The sequence below is a fragment of the Aegilops tauschii genome, chromosome 5, assembly GCF_002575655.3.
Source record: "Aegilops tauschii subsp. strangulata cultivar AL8/78 chromosome 5, Aet v6.0, whole genome shotgun sequence".
NCBI classification, from domain to species: domain Eukaryota; kingdom Viridiplantae; phylum Streptophyta; class Magnoliopsida; order Poales; family Poaceae; genus Aegilops; species Aegilops tauschii.
The window spans coordinates 26,867,860-26,884,387 of record NC_053039.3 but is presented as its reverse complement, the minus strand read 5'-3'; the positions used below and the strand labels follow the sequence as shown (position 1 = coordinate 26,884,387).

The 16,528-nt window shown below is 41.7% G+C and overlaps 1 protein-coding gene across 1 annotated transcript; it reads left to right on the top strand.

The window, feature by feature from the left end:
* The first annotated feature begins 8,363 nt into the window (after positions 1-8,363).
* LOC109754398 (anaphase-promoting complex subunit 5) lies at positions 8,364-16,480 on the top strand. Its single transcript, XM_020313311.4, has 20 exons — positions 8,364-9,143; positions 9,480-9,639; positions 9,720-9,835; positions 9,963-10,206; positions 10,980-11,073; positions 11,167-11,245; positions 11,340-11,425; positions 11,911-12,043; positions 12,604-12,636; positions 12,814-13,068; positions 13,280-13,357; positions 13,474-13,748; positions 14,288-14,347; positions 14,503-14,570; positions 14,673-14,778; positions 14,865-15,006; positions 15,140-15,238; positions 15,330-15,594; positions 15,682-15,749; positions 15,874-16,480. Exons 1-20 carry the CDS (start codon positions 8,898-8,900, stop codon positions 16,027-16,029), a joined length of 2,763 nt encoding a protein of 920 aa, XP_020168900.1. The 5' UTR covers positions 8,364-8,897; the 3' UTR covers positions 16,030-16,480.
* Positions 16,481-16,528: the final 48 nt, after the last annotated feature.

Sequence of the window (16,528 nt, the reverse complement as noted above, 5' to 3'; positions counted from 1 at the left end):
TGGGAACAGAGGAAAGAACAAAAAGTTCCATCTAAAATTAGAGACTGAGGTTTTATTATTTTCTATTATTTTTCTTAAAAATATCCTTGGCAGACAAACAAGAGACAACTTCATTGTTTAGTTGATCTTTTTGGCTTGCACGATTTCTTGGCCCATTAAACAAAAGGAAGTTTCAACTTTCATGGTTCAATTGGTTTGTCGCTTTTTTACAGTATGGAAAGTAAGTACTAGGTGTTAATTATTCATTGGCATGCGCGGAAGCCCTGCATATGCTATTCCTAGATCAATAGTTTGAGTTAGTAGCTATTAACTAGTGGCACAATGGCTCGTGAATGGCGATGCCCTATACGAACTAGTGAAATAAATTATAGGATGGGTAAGATGCCAACTAGTAGTCAACCCTATTTGTTTTTTACCTGAAAACCTGAAGGAATTTCTTCCCATATAGTACTTCAGTAAAAAAATTAAATAGTTATGTACAAAAGGGAAAAATAGCCATCCCTAATGAGATATTTCTTTTAAGAAAAAGGCATAATGTATTTGAAGTTAGCACATATGCAAGGGTACATTCTTTTTTCTTGCGGGGATGCAAGGGTACATTCTAATGTTGCTTGTAAGATGTTAAATTCGAATGTATACAGATTACTTATGAAAAACGCAAAAGGTACATTGGTAAACAAAGTTCAGCAGGAATCACCATTGTAAACAAGTGTGGTCCCACTAGTAGAAAACGGAGCTTTATTACCAGTTCGTAAGGGCCTTTAGTGCCGGTTCAAGGGTGGAGACTAAAGCCCCCCCCCCCCTTTAGTCCCGGTTCAACACGAACCGCCACTAAAGGCCCACCACGTGGCGCGAGCCCGCGCCGTGGTATGGGGGACCTTTAGTCCCGGTTGGTAACACAACTGGTACTAAAGGTTTTTCTTGAATTTTTTGAAAAAAAATGATTTTTTATTTATTTTATTTTTTGAATTATTTGACGATTTAGTCTCTAATCACCCCTCATAACTACTCAAGTGTGGATCACTCATTCCAAATCGTCTAACTTTCCGGCCGATCACCCATCCTCTCACTACTCCAGCCTGAGCACGCTTAACTTACGAGTTCTATTCCCCCTAGTTTCCAAGTCTGCACTTGTTGTTTTCCTGACAATAGTAAGTTGTCAATCCTATTAACCCTCGGGAGTTTATCTTGAGCATTAGGTCACACGTTTCACCGTTTGAGTTTGAAACTATGATTTAAAAAACAATAATTATTTAGTAACACTAATATTTCTTGAATAAGTAGTTTGACCGTAGTTTGATCAGATTTGACCAAAATTCAAAAAACTGAAATAATTATTTAGTAGCACTAATATTCTTGAATAATTATTTAGTAACACTAATATTTCTTGAATAAGTAGTTTGACCACAGTTTGACCAAAATTCAAACAAACTGAAATTTGAACATATCTTTTTCTCCTTTTAGAATTTTTGACGGTCGTAGGCCGTTCTGCAAATTTTTAGAATCCTCAAATTCTAAAAGGAAAAAAAGATATGTTCAAATTTCAACTTTCATCACACTTTTTTGCAAAACATGTCCAAATTTAAGTTTTTTGAATTTTCCTAACTAGTACATGTAGTAACATAACTGCATCTCGAAGGATTTTAATTTTTGAAGTTTTTAACATTTTCTTTTGTTTTCTTCAAAACTGAAATGGCGATACACGGGTGGGGGGGTGTAGAGTTTGAAAATTGCCCTATAGTACCGGTTTGTGTCTCCAACCGGGACTATAGGTTAAGACCCCTTTAGTGCCGGTTTGTGACACAAATTGGGACTATAGGTTAGACCTTTAGTCCCGGTTTGTGTCACAAACCGGCACTAAAGGGGCTCGTGGGGCCCCTGCCTGACGCCAGCCTGCCACCCCCCCTTTAGTACCGGTTCGCGGCACGAACCGGTACTAAAGGTTCAACACGAACCGTCACCAATGCATAGCCGTTCGAACCGGCACTAATGGTCACATTAGTGGCAGTGCCGGTTCAGTTACAAACCGGGACTAATGTGCTTCACATTAGGCCCTTTTTCTACTAGTGTCCCTACGCAGTATGAATGAACATTGTCACATGATAAATGCAAATATAAGAATACTATGAAGATATTACAACATTGATACTCTAGAGCTACTTGATACTAAGAGATCAAGTGTACACAAGCTCAAAACGAGAGTTGGAACAAACCATGGAAGGGAATATGACATAACATGAACATGTAAGAATTGCAATATTTAGAATAACTAGAGTAACTTATAGGCTGAATCCTGATGAATTAATTCTTCATCAAAATAAGAACGCTAAGAAAATTTCTTAGCAGTGAGCTAACATGTTCTCAAAAGAAGATAACTCGGGATGATGCTATCGAGATGAATCATGAGGCCTTCAGGTGCCTGAAGCTAACTTGTTCCGGCTGTAAACACTGATCAAGCATTAGACGGACCCGCTCTGGAGAAAAACATCGCTAGTCTAATGCGACCTCGATTAAGATCAGATAGTTCACGGTCCTACTACTATTGAGTATTGACCAACATAACTATCAACCACTTAATTAAGAAGACAAACCTTCACGTAGCTAGCATATCAATCTTGTGACAAACTAACAATTGGTCTTGAGAGTTGAGAGCACCCTACAATTTCCATGTCAAATATAGAGTTGCCTTGGAATCTTGGTTGGTGGTCATTTGGTATGTGCTCTTCCTGTATTTATCTTTCTTAGCATGTTAGTGTTTATAGGATCTCCCAACATAATATTGGTGCCTTTTGGTTCCTCCTTGCCCTCGCAACTTCCTTGGTTCCTCCACATCGTCATCACTGGTGGTTGCCCGATGTGGCGCGGTTCCTCCCTACGATCCACCTCATCCATCCACCCACCCCGACGTCCGGCTGTCCGGCGTCCTCCCGATGGTGGAGCCTCATCCCGGCCAATCCTTGTCCTCTCAGGTTGGTCGTGGGGATGCTGATGGCGGTAGATTTGGGCCTCCTGTTGCAAGATCTGGCATGTAGCAGTTTTCGGTGTTGGCGCCACTAGTATAGACTAGTGCTATTAACCCCCCTATCGTGTGTGTGATTAATGCATCACATACAATATATAAATAAAACTAAAACAAAAATGTGTGCAAAGCTGGAATCATCACACACACATATTTTCGGACAAACTACGTGCGATGAGTTCAACTATAAAACAAGATCCTGTTATGTAAACTATGTGCGATATTGTTCCACGTTAATATCAAAACATTCGTGTGTGCTATTGCAAAATCGCACATGGGTGGATAAGAACGCCCGTCGGTCCACATGTCTTCTCTTCGCTTGTCAGGAATGACTCGGCTGGACCGGCCTAGTTTCCACCTGTGATGACTGGGCTGGACTGGGCTGGTCAATTTCCACCTGTGCGCTAGGGCGTGATTACCTTTGATCTAGTTCCAGATGTAGATAGTCCCTTCCTTTTTCCCAAAGGTGACCTTGGGTATCAAACCCACGCGACGGATGATAATTGAAAGGCGATTCTTGCAAGCTTTTGTTGTCGTAAAGAATTCCAGTTTCCTAGACCAAAATCACATAGGTTTTAGAGTCAAAACAATGATAGGAAAATTGGCCAAGGCTAAGGTCTTAACTTGCAACCATATACTTGCACTTGCAATTTCATCTAAATATTCAACATGGTCCCGGTAGACACCACTATTATGTGTTATCAACGTGTATATGTGGGGGATGCGTCCTATTGACCCCGCCACGGATCAACAACTTGCATTGTAAGACCGTTCCATCTATTGAACAAAATGATACACCGATTTGTGTATTCTCTAATACAAAAAATCTAGCTCATCTAAAAGTAGATACCACATGCAGGCATATGCTACAATTGACACCAAATCATTAAATATAACATATGCATGTCTAAAACAATACATGATTCCAAATTGTAAAGGTTCATGATAAATTAGTCTAGTTATTAGCACAACAATATCAAGTAATTTTGGTACCAGAATATAGGAGAAATCTTGTATCGTGCGAGGGTACATACTGAGTGAACCAGAGTAAGAATCTGAGATATCAAATTTTAACAAGCTTTGAATTACTGTCAGGTATATTTGGTAATAAAGATCGATTGAGAACTCTAGCGTATATGGAAAACTATAGAATAATTACAATTTTATCATTGTCAGTACTAAGTGCATATTGCATAAAATGCATTAGCGCTATCTTATTACTTCTAGCACTTTAAAAAAGAGCAACACCCCATATATTGATTAAATTAAAATATTGTTACAATCTTTCGTTATAGGATATGCCATGAGGGCGGAACACTACTAACAAGAATCCCATCAGAAAGTTTATCAAAACTGAACTTTGCTAACTCATGCACCACCACATTTGCGTTCCTACTTATCTTAACCAATTTAAAACTTTGAAGAAGTTTTGTGATGCCCGATGCTTCTTCAAATCAACAAGCGGGGGTCTGTCAAGGAGCTCATTTGCCAGGAAAAATCTTACACAAAGGAACAATCAGTTACCAGAATAAACGATCAATATCCGATGAGTTATCCGAAGTTAATATTAGATGTTTCTCAACCAATCAACACATCCGGGAAGTTTTCAAACAAAAAATAAATCTCATGCAATTTATCGAGAATCATCCGATACAACGATATGTTCCTTAGTTCAAGGAATTCCATATTGGTTTGTAATTGTGACAATTATTTGCTTGGTTCTGGTGATCTTCCATCACATGGACTATTCTCTCTTCATCTACCTTACTCTCATAAAATATACTGAAGGACTGTATGGTTTATTGCCTTTCCACTTCCTGTGAATGCAAGTTGAGGGTCAATGACAAATCTTTTTGTTCTTTATCTGTAAATGAGAAAAATACCTCCTAGTATCCTCCCTCCACGTGCCCATAATAGCAATAGACGTTCGATGGCCAATGTCATTCATTGATACACTATGGTGTACCATGCAAATATAAGTGTGTTTTCATTTATTTCAACATTTTGCTCACAAGATTCAGCACAGTTTACACTAGAGCCCTTCATGGGAGGCCTATATATACCTTACGAATTCAAGCTTCTTCGTGGATTTTTAGATTCATACTCCTTCAAGGTGAGCTAGGAAGAGGAATAAATAGTCTAAGAGCCTTGAGAATGGAAACACAGAGGAAACCCTGAGCTATCCGTCTGCGCCTCTAGAACCAGAGGTGTATATCTGTCTTAGTGTTTCCCAATGCCTCCCATTCCTATTGTTCTTAAGTTCTCCTTCCCCTTCATTTTATCTCAGGAAAATGTTTCCGTGCTGAAAGCTTAATAAATTTATGTATGTAATGTTTAGGGCGAGTAGGGAAAAGAAAGCCATGAGTATCTTAGAGCTATGGGCATGGGAACATGGAGGAAAGCCTAGACTTCTTGGCCTCTAAATTTAGGGGCCAAGACTGATTTGTATTTTCCCGATGCCTCTCATGCCTATTATTCTTAGATATTCCTTCCTTTTCCTATTTGCTTGCGCAATTATCTTAAAAAAATGTGCACATTTTAGGTTTAGATGATGGGGACGTGAAGGCAACTGGAAGAGGAAGAAAATGAGCATCTAAGAGCATTGGACATGGGAACATGGAGGAAGGTCTAAACTAGTGTGTCTCTCTACAACTAGGCCAACCTTTTTCTTCGGAATTTTCTCAATGCCTCCCATGCCTGTTGTTCTCAGGTGCTCCTTCCTCTCCCTTATGATGTGCAAAATTGTTGTGAAAGAAGTGACAATAGATATCTTCGTGACTCCAGTTCCAGTTTCTGGTTGTGCTTCTGTTTTAGTCCTATTTCTTTATTCTCTTTCACTGTTTGTTTGGATAACTTAGGTACCTTTTCAGTTTTGATTGGGCTTTTTTGGATATACTCAAGGTCACCTTGACAACTTTCTTTAATAGAAAACAACAAGCAATTGGCTGTGTGTTAAGGGCTCAAAAAAATTGGGTGTGTGTTCAAGAAAAGGACATGTATTGTACGATGCTTGGCCTTAGAGTTACTCATATGCACCAGATAACTGGATACGCATGCCACATTTCCATCGAATTGCGTCATATGAAATCTTACCATCAACTTGACCTATGAAGATTTCACTTAATTTAACCGAAGGCATTAACATGGACAATTCCAATGCAGTGACTTTGACAACAAAAACCACATCGCATATAAACGAGCTATCACCTAAACAGGAGCAACCAATTATAACTATAGATGATGAGAAGGAACGATTGAAGAAGGGAACTCACTGTACAATCACTCTGTGCATTTTAAATCCAAACCGGAAAACATTGAAAATAAACCGAACTGAATGGCTTTTTGTTTAGGTATGGTATGAACTTTCCATACCGGTTTGAATTTCAGTTTTTATGGTATATACCCAAAAACCGAACGGTTTACCGAATAAACCAAGATAAAAATGTATTTATATTTTTTGAGGCAAACAACGATACAAGTTGTTATTTTTCTTATATAGGAGCCAGATTTCTTGCTAAGCACGTCCATTTTCTTGTAACGTAGTCATTTTTATCTTAAGATAATGCTAAGCACGTCCTTAACAATCAAGGCATGAATACATGCATGCATATATACTTATATATAGTTAAACTACATTTGTGTAAAAAAGTATGTGTTTTGAGTCATACATTTGTAAATTATTATTATTATGTTATTTTCAAATTCACGACATCTTTGGTTATTATGGTATATACCGAAAGTACGAAACCATACCAAAATAATTTGGCATGTATCGAAACTAAATCATATTTACCAAAGTATTAATACATACAAACGACATAAATCGAACCATGTAAACCGAATAAACATAATGCACAGAGTTACAATACATAGTCGATCCGCCACCTTATCCATCCGTGCAGAACATAGGTGGCCCTTGCCTTAGCCCATAGCCCACGGTCCCCGTTCCGGTGCTCACCCACGACCCCCGGCCTCGCTATAGCGGCTGCTCCTTCAGCGGAGTGGGCGAGTGAGGATGATGGCTACTACTCTAGGTCTCTGTTGTGCCTCAAACTCCACTACTCCTTAGCATGTACGGCTTCCAACTTATCCCTAAAAAACTCAGAGTTGAAGATGTTTTTTTAGGGCATTTAAAGATATGTTCAACATCGCAGCTTCGCGGTTCAATCATTGTACCAGGCCGCCGATCCATTTAGGCGTATGTGGCATGATGGCCTACTAATGTAGCAAAACACCATACCTAAGCTAATCAAAAGATTAGCCACCACAAGAAAAACAGACACAATGTAAAGGGGCCTGTCCTAAACAGATTGACAAGACGAGCCTCGACCAACACCGGCCACTCCAAAGAGAAACAACTTCCACTGAACTTTCCTCGTCGACGCACCAACCTCTCTTGTATGCCTACTAAGAAGAGACGGTGAGTGGGTAGTGGGACTTAGTCGGACCTGAGAAAGTCATCATCTTGGGCTCACTAGCAGTTGCGTACATAGCGCTCATGAAGATCCACTTTGACGAGCAGCAAGCACCGGAGAAACACATCGGAGGACCTCCAAGCCAAGTCTCCATCCACGATGCTCCCAACGGAGTAACGACGCCATGGCGCCGCCATCGCCGGTCCGCCAAAGAACCTTGGGTTTCGCCCGGAGACAACACCCCAATCGAGAGAGGAGAGATGCCGACACACATCAACGTTCCATCCATCCTCCAACACACCAGCGCCACAAGCAGCCCCTTCCGTATTCCAACACCCGCACCAGCACGGCCAGGCCGCTGGCACCACGATCAGCAAGTCCACCACTCCAGGCGGACAACCGAGTGACCCAGATCAGATCCGGTCGACGCTGCCGCCATCCACACGTGCGTTGTAGCCTTCGACAGACTCCCATGACCCCAGGCACCCACGCACAACACAAGTGATGCAGCTTCAGTGACTTTATGAAGCCAAGTCTCACCGTAACTTAGCCCCTATTATCAGCCGTCCGTGAAAGATCCAACGTTCCAGATTGACCTATTTTCCATACTGAAAATTTTAAAGTGTTTAAAAAAATAGAAAAAAATAAATCATAAATATTTTGTTTTGTATTCTGGGAAAGTTTCAACCTATTTGGATGCATGGTTTGCGATTAAATAGCCTTTTGAGCTCAAATAAATAAAAATGTGTATTCACAAACTATACATCCAAACGGATTGATTTTTTCACAGAATACTAAACGAAACATTTACGATTTATTGGAATCTATTCAAAATTTTCTGAGCACTTTAATAAAATTCAGTTGAAATATGAATCAATCCGGTCCGTCGGATAATAATTGGATGACTGATAGTCGGTGAAGCTGCGTTGGTCCCAGCACAAGCCGCCGCTCGCGCAGCATCTTCGGGCCGCGCCGAGCCGCGCCGCGCCTCCCTCTGCAACCACAGCCCAACTGCGCCGCCACCGACGCGTAGCCTGCCGGCCACTCCTCTGCGTGCTCCCGAGTCCCGACCCATCTCCGCCGTACCACGAGCTCCCCGCCGCACCGGAACTCATCCCGCGCCGCCCCTTGACGCCGCTCCCCCGCGCCGCCCCTTGACGCCGCTCCCCCGCGCGAACGAGGCCCGTCGGGGCGCGCCGTCCACGCCCTCCCTCCGCCTTTGGCGGCGGCGGCCAGGGGAGCACAGGGAAGGGGGTGTCGCGCGGGGCTCCCCTCCGGAGCCGCCCGGGACGGAGAGGGGAAAGTCGCATAGTGTGGTGGCGGCCCGATTCAGTGGCGGCCTTTCAGCCCACGAGGACGAGCCTGAAAGCCCGAAGCCCCCACTCCACCGCACTCCACTAGCTTTCCCAGCCAAAAATTTCAAAACCCTCGTCTCCGGCGGCGGCGGCGGCGGCGGCGGCGCCATGAATGTGTTTGCGGGGATTGGCGGCAGCGCGGGGGAGGGCGGCGGGGCGGGCGCGGGGACCGGGCCGGCCGCGAGGGACGCGGACTTTGGGGCGCTGCTGGAGCTGACGCCGCACAAGATGGCGGTGTGCCACCTCGTGCAGGTCTTCGCGCCGCCGGCGCAGCAGCAGCAGGCCCCGCCCTTCCCCTTCGACTCCGTCGCCCACCACAACCGCCTCGGCCTCTTCCTCTTCGCCCTCACCCGCGTAACTTCCCCTCGCTCCTACGCTCGTGCCCCCTCTCACTCTTGTCCCTGTGCTCCCGCTGCTACCATTTGGTGGAGATTAGCTTTACCGTTATCTCTAAGCCCCATTGCATACAGTAATGTAATTAGCATCAAAATGCAGAATGGGCTCCATCTGCTCAAGTACTCATCTAGTGAGCAGCATTGCTTCTTCTACTGTTTTTGATATATACAGCTATATGTTGCCAAGTTCGTGGGCTTGTGTGTATTGCATTGTAGCTTCCCTTTTCTTGTCTCCTTCTCCAATGCAACATTTTGACTCATAGATGTCCTGACTCGCACCTTATTCTTTTTGCAGTCATGTGAGGATTTTCTGGAACCGCCGCTGGAACAGCTTTTAAGGCAGTTGAAGGCGATAGATGATTTAGTTAATGGTTGGCTTTGTGAGCAGTTGACAACCACACTGGCTGGGCTTAACTCACCAGACGATTTGTTCAACTTTTTTGATAAGCTGAGAGGTGAGCTTCACAGTATGGATGGATTTTTGAGTCCTTGCTATTCCCTTCAGCAGTTGACAACTTGCAGTGTTTTTCGCCAGGTGTGCTCACTTCACCAGAGGGTGGAAATGTGGAAGATGAATTTCTGGACCCAAATAGCCAGCTTGGAGTTTTTCTTCGTTGCTGTATACTGGCCTTCAATTCCATGACTTTTGAGGTGCTACAAGTAGAATATTGCACTCACAGCCCTTCCTTTTGATATTTATGCCCTTCTTTTGATTATTTATATGCCCTTCTCTTTTCTTATTTGGGATATTAACTGAGTAGGCTGAAAATTCTTGTAGGGTGTCTGCCATCTGTTGGCAAATCTTGTGGCGTACTGTAACTCCGCTGACGCTTCATATGATTTGGCAGAAGATGAGGACTTTAATGGTGAAATAGAAATGAGCGACCCGATGGATGCAGATATAGGGGTTAGATCTGGTGTATTTGACAGATATACTCAAGGCTATGCCACTGAGAGCCATATGGGGGAGAGCTCTTCGTCTCTAATCCATGCACCTATCTCACTTCATAATTTTGATGAAGGTAAACTTGAATTCTAAACCCTTTTAACCTAATTTTAAATTTTAAATTTAACTTTGATGGGACTGTGGAATTATTTGAATTTGCCAAGGAAGAAAGAATAAATGGCACACCAGAATTTTTAAAATCATCTGTGACCAATAAGAAAGACAGAATGCAAAAAGTACAACATGGAAGCAATGGTAGCTCAGAATTTAGCATGTAGTCAGCCTTTTTTTTTTGTGCTGTCATATGTGATCATGCAGAGTTATCTGCCCCTGAGTTAGTATTGACATTAATGTCAAGCTTGTAATGTTTGCCTCCCAAGATGCTATCTTGACATCTGGATCTGGTATTAGAAAAATGCACACTATTATTCAACCGATTTCCTCCAAGCCATTTAAATAATGTCATCTAGCTGTGTCAGAATTGCTACACTTTCTTTTTCCATGATATAATTATTTGGTTATAGTAATGCCAGCATTTGCGACTTCACCACCTTGCTTCTTTTTCTAATGCCATTCATGTGCTGGAAAGTGAACCATTTGGCACTCTGGTTATGTGAATTGTGATTCAAAATATTACCAAATGATGCTCCACCACAAATTATTGATGATTGATCTTTTATTTTTTATATATGCTGGTTTTTTTGTTAGCAAACAGATTAAGTGACTGAATTTTAGTCTTCTTATCCATACCACATGAAATCTATTTGTGAGAGTTACTTCGGTTTTACCAGGATGGTGGGATGTCAATGATCAACTATACTTATTAAGTATTTGTCTTTTCTTTTCCAGCCGATATTTTCAAAGCAGAGGATAATCCAACTTGTCTGAGATCAAGGTGGCAATTGGAAGCATATCTGAACCAGCAAGCTGATGTTCTTGAAAAGTGAGTGCTGTTTCCTACATTTAATCAGCTAATCCACGTATTGAAAACTGAAGGATATGCGCAGTGCCTTTAACGACAGCTCTTTTACTGCAGGGATCCCAGCTCGGTGCCTTTGAATTCATTTAACAACACTATGACACAGCTTCAGACATTAGCTCCGGAGCTTCATCGTGTAAGTTATGCCACAGTATAATGCATCTGATATGTGACTATGCAGGACAGTGAACAGCTCCCAATTTACTTTGTACCCTTGTTCTACCTGTCAGGTCCAATTCTTGCAATACTTGAATGCTCTTTGCCATGATGACTATGTTGCTTCATTAGACCATCTTCACCGCTATTTTGATTACAGGTCAGTCCCAGACCCTCAACTATAGTATGGGGAGTGCTGATATTGTGACCACATTTTTCCATAATTCAATGATACTATTGAGCATTTAGTCACCAGCTCATTGTGTGACTTTTTGATGTTTTAACATCTGTTCTGTCCATTTAAGCAAATCCTGATGAAATTTTTAAAGTTAATGAATGCCTTTTGTATGCAATGTCCTGATAAATCAGCATAGTCATGTTATGCTATAGAATCTAGACTGTTGAAGCATATACACGAAATGAAACCACCAAAAGTCTTTTTCATTCAACAGTGTCACTTATATTACCCTAGTGTAGTGTTGCTCAATGCTACAGCTTATTTGTTGGCCTGCTTGCTAGGCTGAAAGGTTGGAATCTTTTGCCCACAACCCAAGATGTGATAATGACATGTTGCTGTATGCTGTATATTGGAGACACAGTAACCTCTTGTAAATTTATTCTTAACTGGTTATACTTTATTTATAGTGCTGGGATGCAAGGACTTTTCAGTCGTTCTTTATCTCCTCACCAAGATAATATTGTCGGAAAGTATGAGAGTGCTCTGCTCTGCTTAGGCAACTTGCATTGTTATTTTGGACATCCAAAGAAAGCCCTAGAGGTAATATCTCTACTCTTATAAAAAACCGAGTTGGTGATGATGGTGTGCCTGCCATCTTGCAATATAGACCGTCCGATCTATATCTGACGGATAGAAAGCAAACTATGGCAATTTTGCAAAAGGATACCCGCACCTCTCTCGTTCATCCTTATCTCCCACAACTTCATTGTTGAGTAATTAAAAAAGGAAGCCTCTGGAACAATCTGGCATGGTGGCCGCTGCCGGCATCGTCCATCCCCATGCCTCTGCTAAGTCCGACCACCAATCACCACCGCGCCCCACTCCTCCTCACCTTATCTCTCATCTTTCTCGATATATCATTTTTTTGATGAAATTCTCGAGATATCATTAGTTTTTACACATGGGATTACTCCTACATGGGTCAATCACAACAGGTGTTTTGAAAAAAAAATGCATCTTGATGTTCCGTGCAATGCACGGGCATCTTGCTAGTAAGGTATTGGTTTATCTTGTTTTCTGCTATCAGCATATCACTCCATTGAGCTATTTATCTCAACATTGCACATTAATTATTGTTCTGCTGCGTTGCTTTCTTGCAGGCATTCACAGAAGCAGTGCGTGTTTCTCAAATGGTTAGTTTACTGAAGTTGTCTCTTTCTCAAATAGAATTCTATCCAACCATTTTTAAAGAAACAATGATGATTCATGCCTTCCATATGTGTTACATTTTTTCAGCGATATTTCAGTATTAATGCAAGCCACTCTTCAGTTGGCTGCTTAACAGATGCGATAATTTGTTTTTTTTTCAGAACAATGATGATTCATGCCTTGCATATATATTAGGAGCCATTTCGAATCTATTATCAAAGATAGGAATATCAAGCACAGTTGGACTAATTGGTTCTCGATATTCCCTTGGAAACAATATTGGACTGGGCACGCCATTGTCCATTCAGCAGCAGCTGCTTGTTCTTTTGAAGCGATCCCTTAAGAGAGCTGATATGCTGAAACTCACAAGCTTACTATCCTTTGATCACATCTCTCTTGCAAAATTTGATTTGAAGGTAAGATCACAATTTGGTATTATTTGCCTTTATAAGGTCTTTAACATACTTAGCTATGTTTAAGTTTCTTTGTTCATCTTCCTGCTTTTGTACGCTGTCGGGCTGTCCTAGTTCTATTTTTCAGACATGGCATCACAACTTTTATTATACAGTGTAGTTGTGCATCCTTGTTGATCTGTTTTTTCTTTTGACTCAAACCTTTGCTTGCCAGCATGTCCAAAGACCGTTGGTGTCCTTTGGCCCTAATGGTTCTACAAAGCTTAGAACATGTCCTGCAGATGTCTGCAAGGTATGTCACACTTAAGCTATACTCAGTAATATCACTCAGTCACTCATCCTCAATATGGAGGATGTATATGTTTGCTTCTAAATTAATTAGTTTTTCTTTCTTATGTTTTATTGCAGAATTTGAGATTAAGTTCCCACGTGCTGTCCGACTTTGGCACAGATGGCTTATCAATTGCGAATGATAATGGTAGTTTCAGCACGTCATGGCTTAGGAATCTGTCTGATGCTTCCAGTTCTTGGCATAGTAGTTCAACAAAGCCTAGAAAACTTATTACAAATGACTTTGACAATTTCCACTTTCATGCACAACCAAGTCCAATACCTACATCAGTATTGCAATTAGCTGGCTCAGCATATTTGATGAGGGCCACTGCCTGGGAGCACTATGGAAGGTACTTATCTGTTCTCTGTTAATGTTTACTATAAAAATGCATTTTCATAGCAGAAATTGCAAGTTGTATAATTATTTTGCCAGCTTGGCACATAATTGTGGATGTGCTGGCGAAAGGGAGCGTTAGATAAACAATGACCAAGTGTCTCAGTTTAGGAAGTGCAAATACCTGGGCCGCATGTTGTTGGACTATTCATTGATACTGCTAAATATTAGATACCTTTAAATACTAGAAACAGCGGGATATTGGCCCCACCTGTTTTTACTTGTTTGATGTGCATAAGACCTTTTAAAAACTTTTGGTCTTACATAGCGTTAATTCAACCCTTGGTCTGCTTCAGCATCGTGCTACATGAAACATTTGATTGTCTCTTTGTTGCCAACTTTCAGCTGACGTTTTATTACATTCCATTGTTACTTAAAGTTATGGTAAATCATATTAGGGAATGAACTCCAATGTTTCTCCCTTTTTATTTTATTTTGCCAACTTGCTATCTATATCCTTTCTAGAAAACTGATTTCGGTTAACCCTCTCCACAGTGCTCCGATGGTTCGAATGAATACGTTGGTCTATGCAACCTGCTTTGCTGATGCTGCAAGGTAGAACATAATGAAATTCTGGCAGTTATATTTGTGTAACACTTCAACTTTATGTACATAATTATCCTGTAGAATACAATGCAAGCAGTAGCTTTTAAATCATCTTGATGCTTTGCTAATCTAGATATGTGATAGTATTGTATTTTCTTTAACAGTTCATCGGAGCTGTCACTGGCATATGTCAAGTTAATTGAACAGTTAGCAGTCTTCAAAGGATATTCAGGTTAGTTACTTGTATATGACCAACATGTATGTGCTACAACCTCCAAGAGCTATGTAAGTTTCCATAGTTTCTTATTGCTTGATAATATCCATTTTTCTGCAGCGGCATTCTGTGCGCTCAAGCTTGCCGAAGAGAAGTTCCCATCCTCGACGAATTCACAGATCCACCTTCTCAAAATGCAATTGCTACATGAACGTGCCCTGCATCGGTACGAAGCTGTTTCTTCACTTCTATCAACTGCACTGCGTCCACAATTTGATCTGTTATTATTTGGTGTAAAATTGATCTATGTAGAGGACACCTGAGAATTGCGCAACAAATCTGTGATGAATTTGGGGTGCTCTCATCTTCTGTCAGTGGAGTAGACATTGAGCTAAAGACTGAAGCTAGTCTACGGCGTGCCCGCACGTTACTTGCTGCAAAACAGTTTAGCCAGGTTCTGAATTTACTTGCTTACTAGTGTTTACCCAAGAAGCACGTCATCTTATTGATCCTTTTATCTTTCATCCCTGCAAGTGGATTAACATATTTTGAACGTGTTTACTGTCTCCTTTGTGTCCTTTGTGCAGGCAGCAGCTGTGGCGAATTCCCTTTTCACTACATGCTACAAGTACAACATGCAAGTAGAGAATGCAAGTGTCCTTTTGTTACTTGCCGAAATACATAGAGTAAGACAGATCATTTTTGTTGAGACTAGAACCTCATAAATATTGCAATGCCACACAGAGAGAACTAATATTTTCCCTCCCTCTCCCACAGAAGTCCGACAACGCGGTCCTTGGCCTCCCTTACGCATTAGCCAGCCAATCGTTTTGCAAATCGTTTAATTTGGATCTGCTTGAAGCTTCAGCCACACTTACTCTCGCTGAACTGTGGCTAGCTCTTGGATCTAACCACGCGAAGAGGGCCTTAAGTCTTGTTTATCAAAGCCTTCCTATGATTCTCGGCCATGGCGGTCTTGAGCTGCGTGCTCGGTCTCAGATAGTCTTAGCAAAATGTCATTTAACTGATCCAGAATTTTCAGGTATATAACTGGATGATGATTTCCTACCGCATGCTTCCTACTTCACATTCAGTTGCTTGATGGACCTCTCGTTATTTATTATGACAGTTTCTGAAGATCCTTGTGCTGTTCTGGACCCTCTAAATCAAGCGGCTGAAGATCTGCAGGTTTTAGAGGTGAGCTGACGGCTGCATCTCAAACTTTCCTTCCTGAATTGCTGAGACCTTACCAGGATCGATTCAAAATGCATAAAGAGGATTATAAATCTCACGCAAATTTAAAATCCATTGTGATACGCAGTACCATGAGATGGCGGCAGAGGTGTACTATCTCAAGGCGATGACGTATAACCACCTGGGCAAGGAATATGAGAGGGAGGAAGCCGCGGCTCGTTTCAAGGAGCACGTCACTGCCCTCGAGAACCCGCGCGACGAGGAGGATTCACTTGTTTACTGACGTTGCACAGTTAATCACTAGATTCTACAATCGCCGTGTCACAACAGTATTGCAGACAGGCAGCAGAAGGACAAACAGAAGTGCCTGCTTTGTCCACCTGATCTCGAGACTCTTTCCATGACTAACTCTGCAAAGTTGCCTCACCGGTGAGTGAGCGAGTACCACACTGGCTAAATTTCAGCATGGTTCGAGAGAGCGTCGTACGAGGAAGAAAAAAATGGGTGGTGTCACTAGGTAGTCATGGCCTGATGCATTCTATTGATGCCTACTGAGTTGTGAAATCAATTGAACTTTGCAACTGCATCATCTCAACTTTCGACCAGTTGTCTCAAGAGTGAATGTATATCAGGCATGTGATGCAACTTTTTTAACAGCTTCTTATTGTTTTCCTGCCTAGAACTTGTTCTTGTACCGTGTTTGTCTGATGATAATAACATATATGCTTCAGCCATCCAGCTCGCTCACTTGCAATGGATGTTTCATGACAATTTTTGTTCAC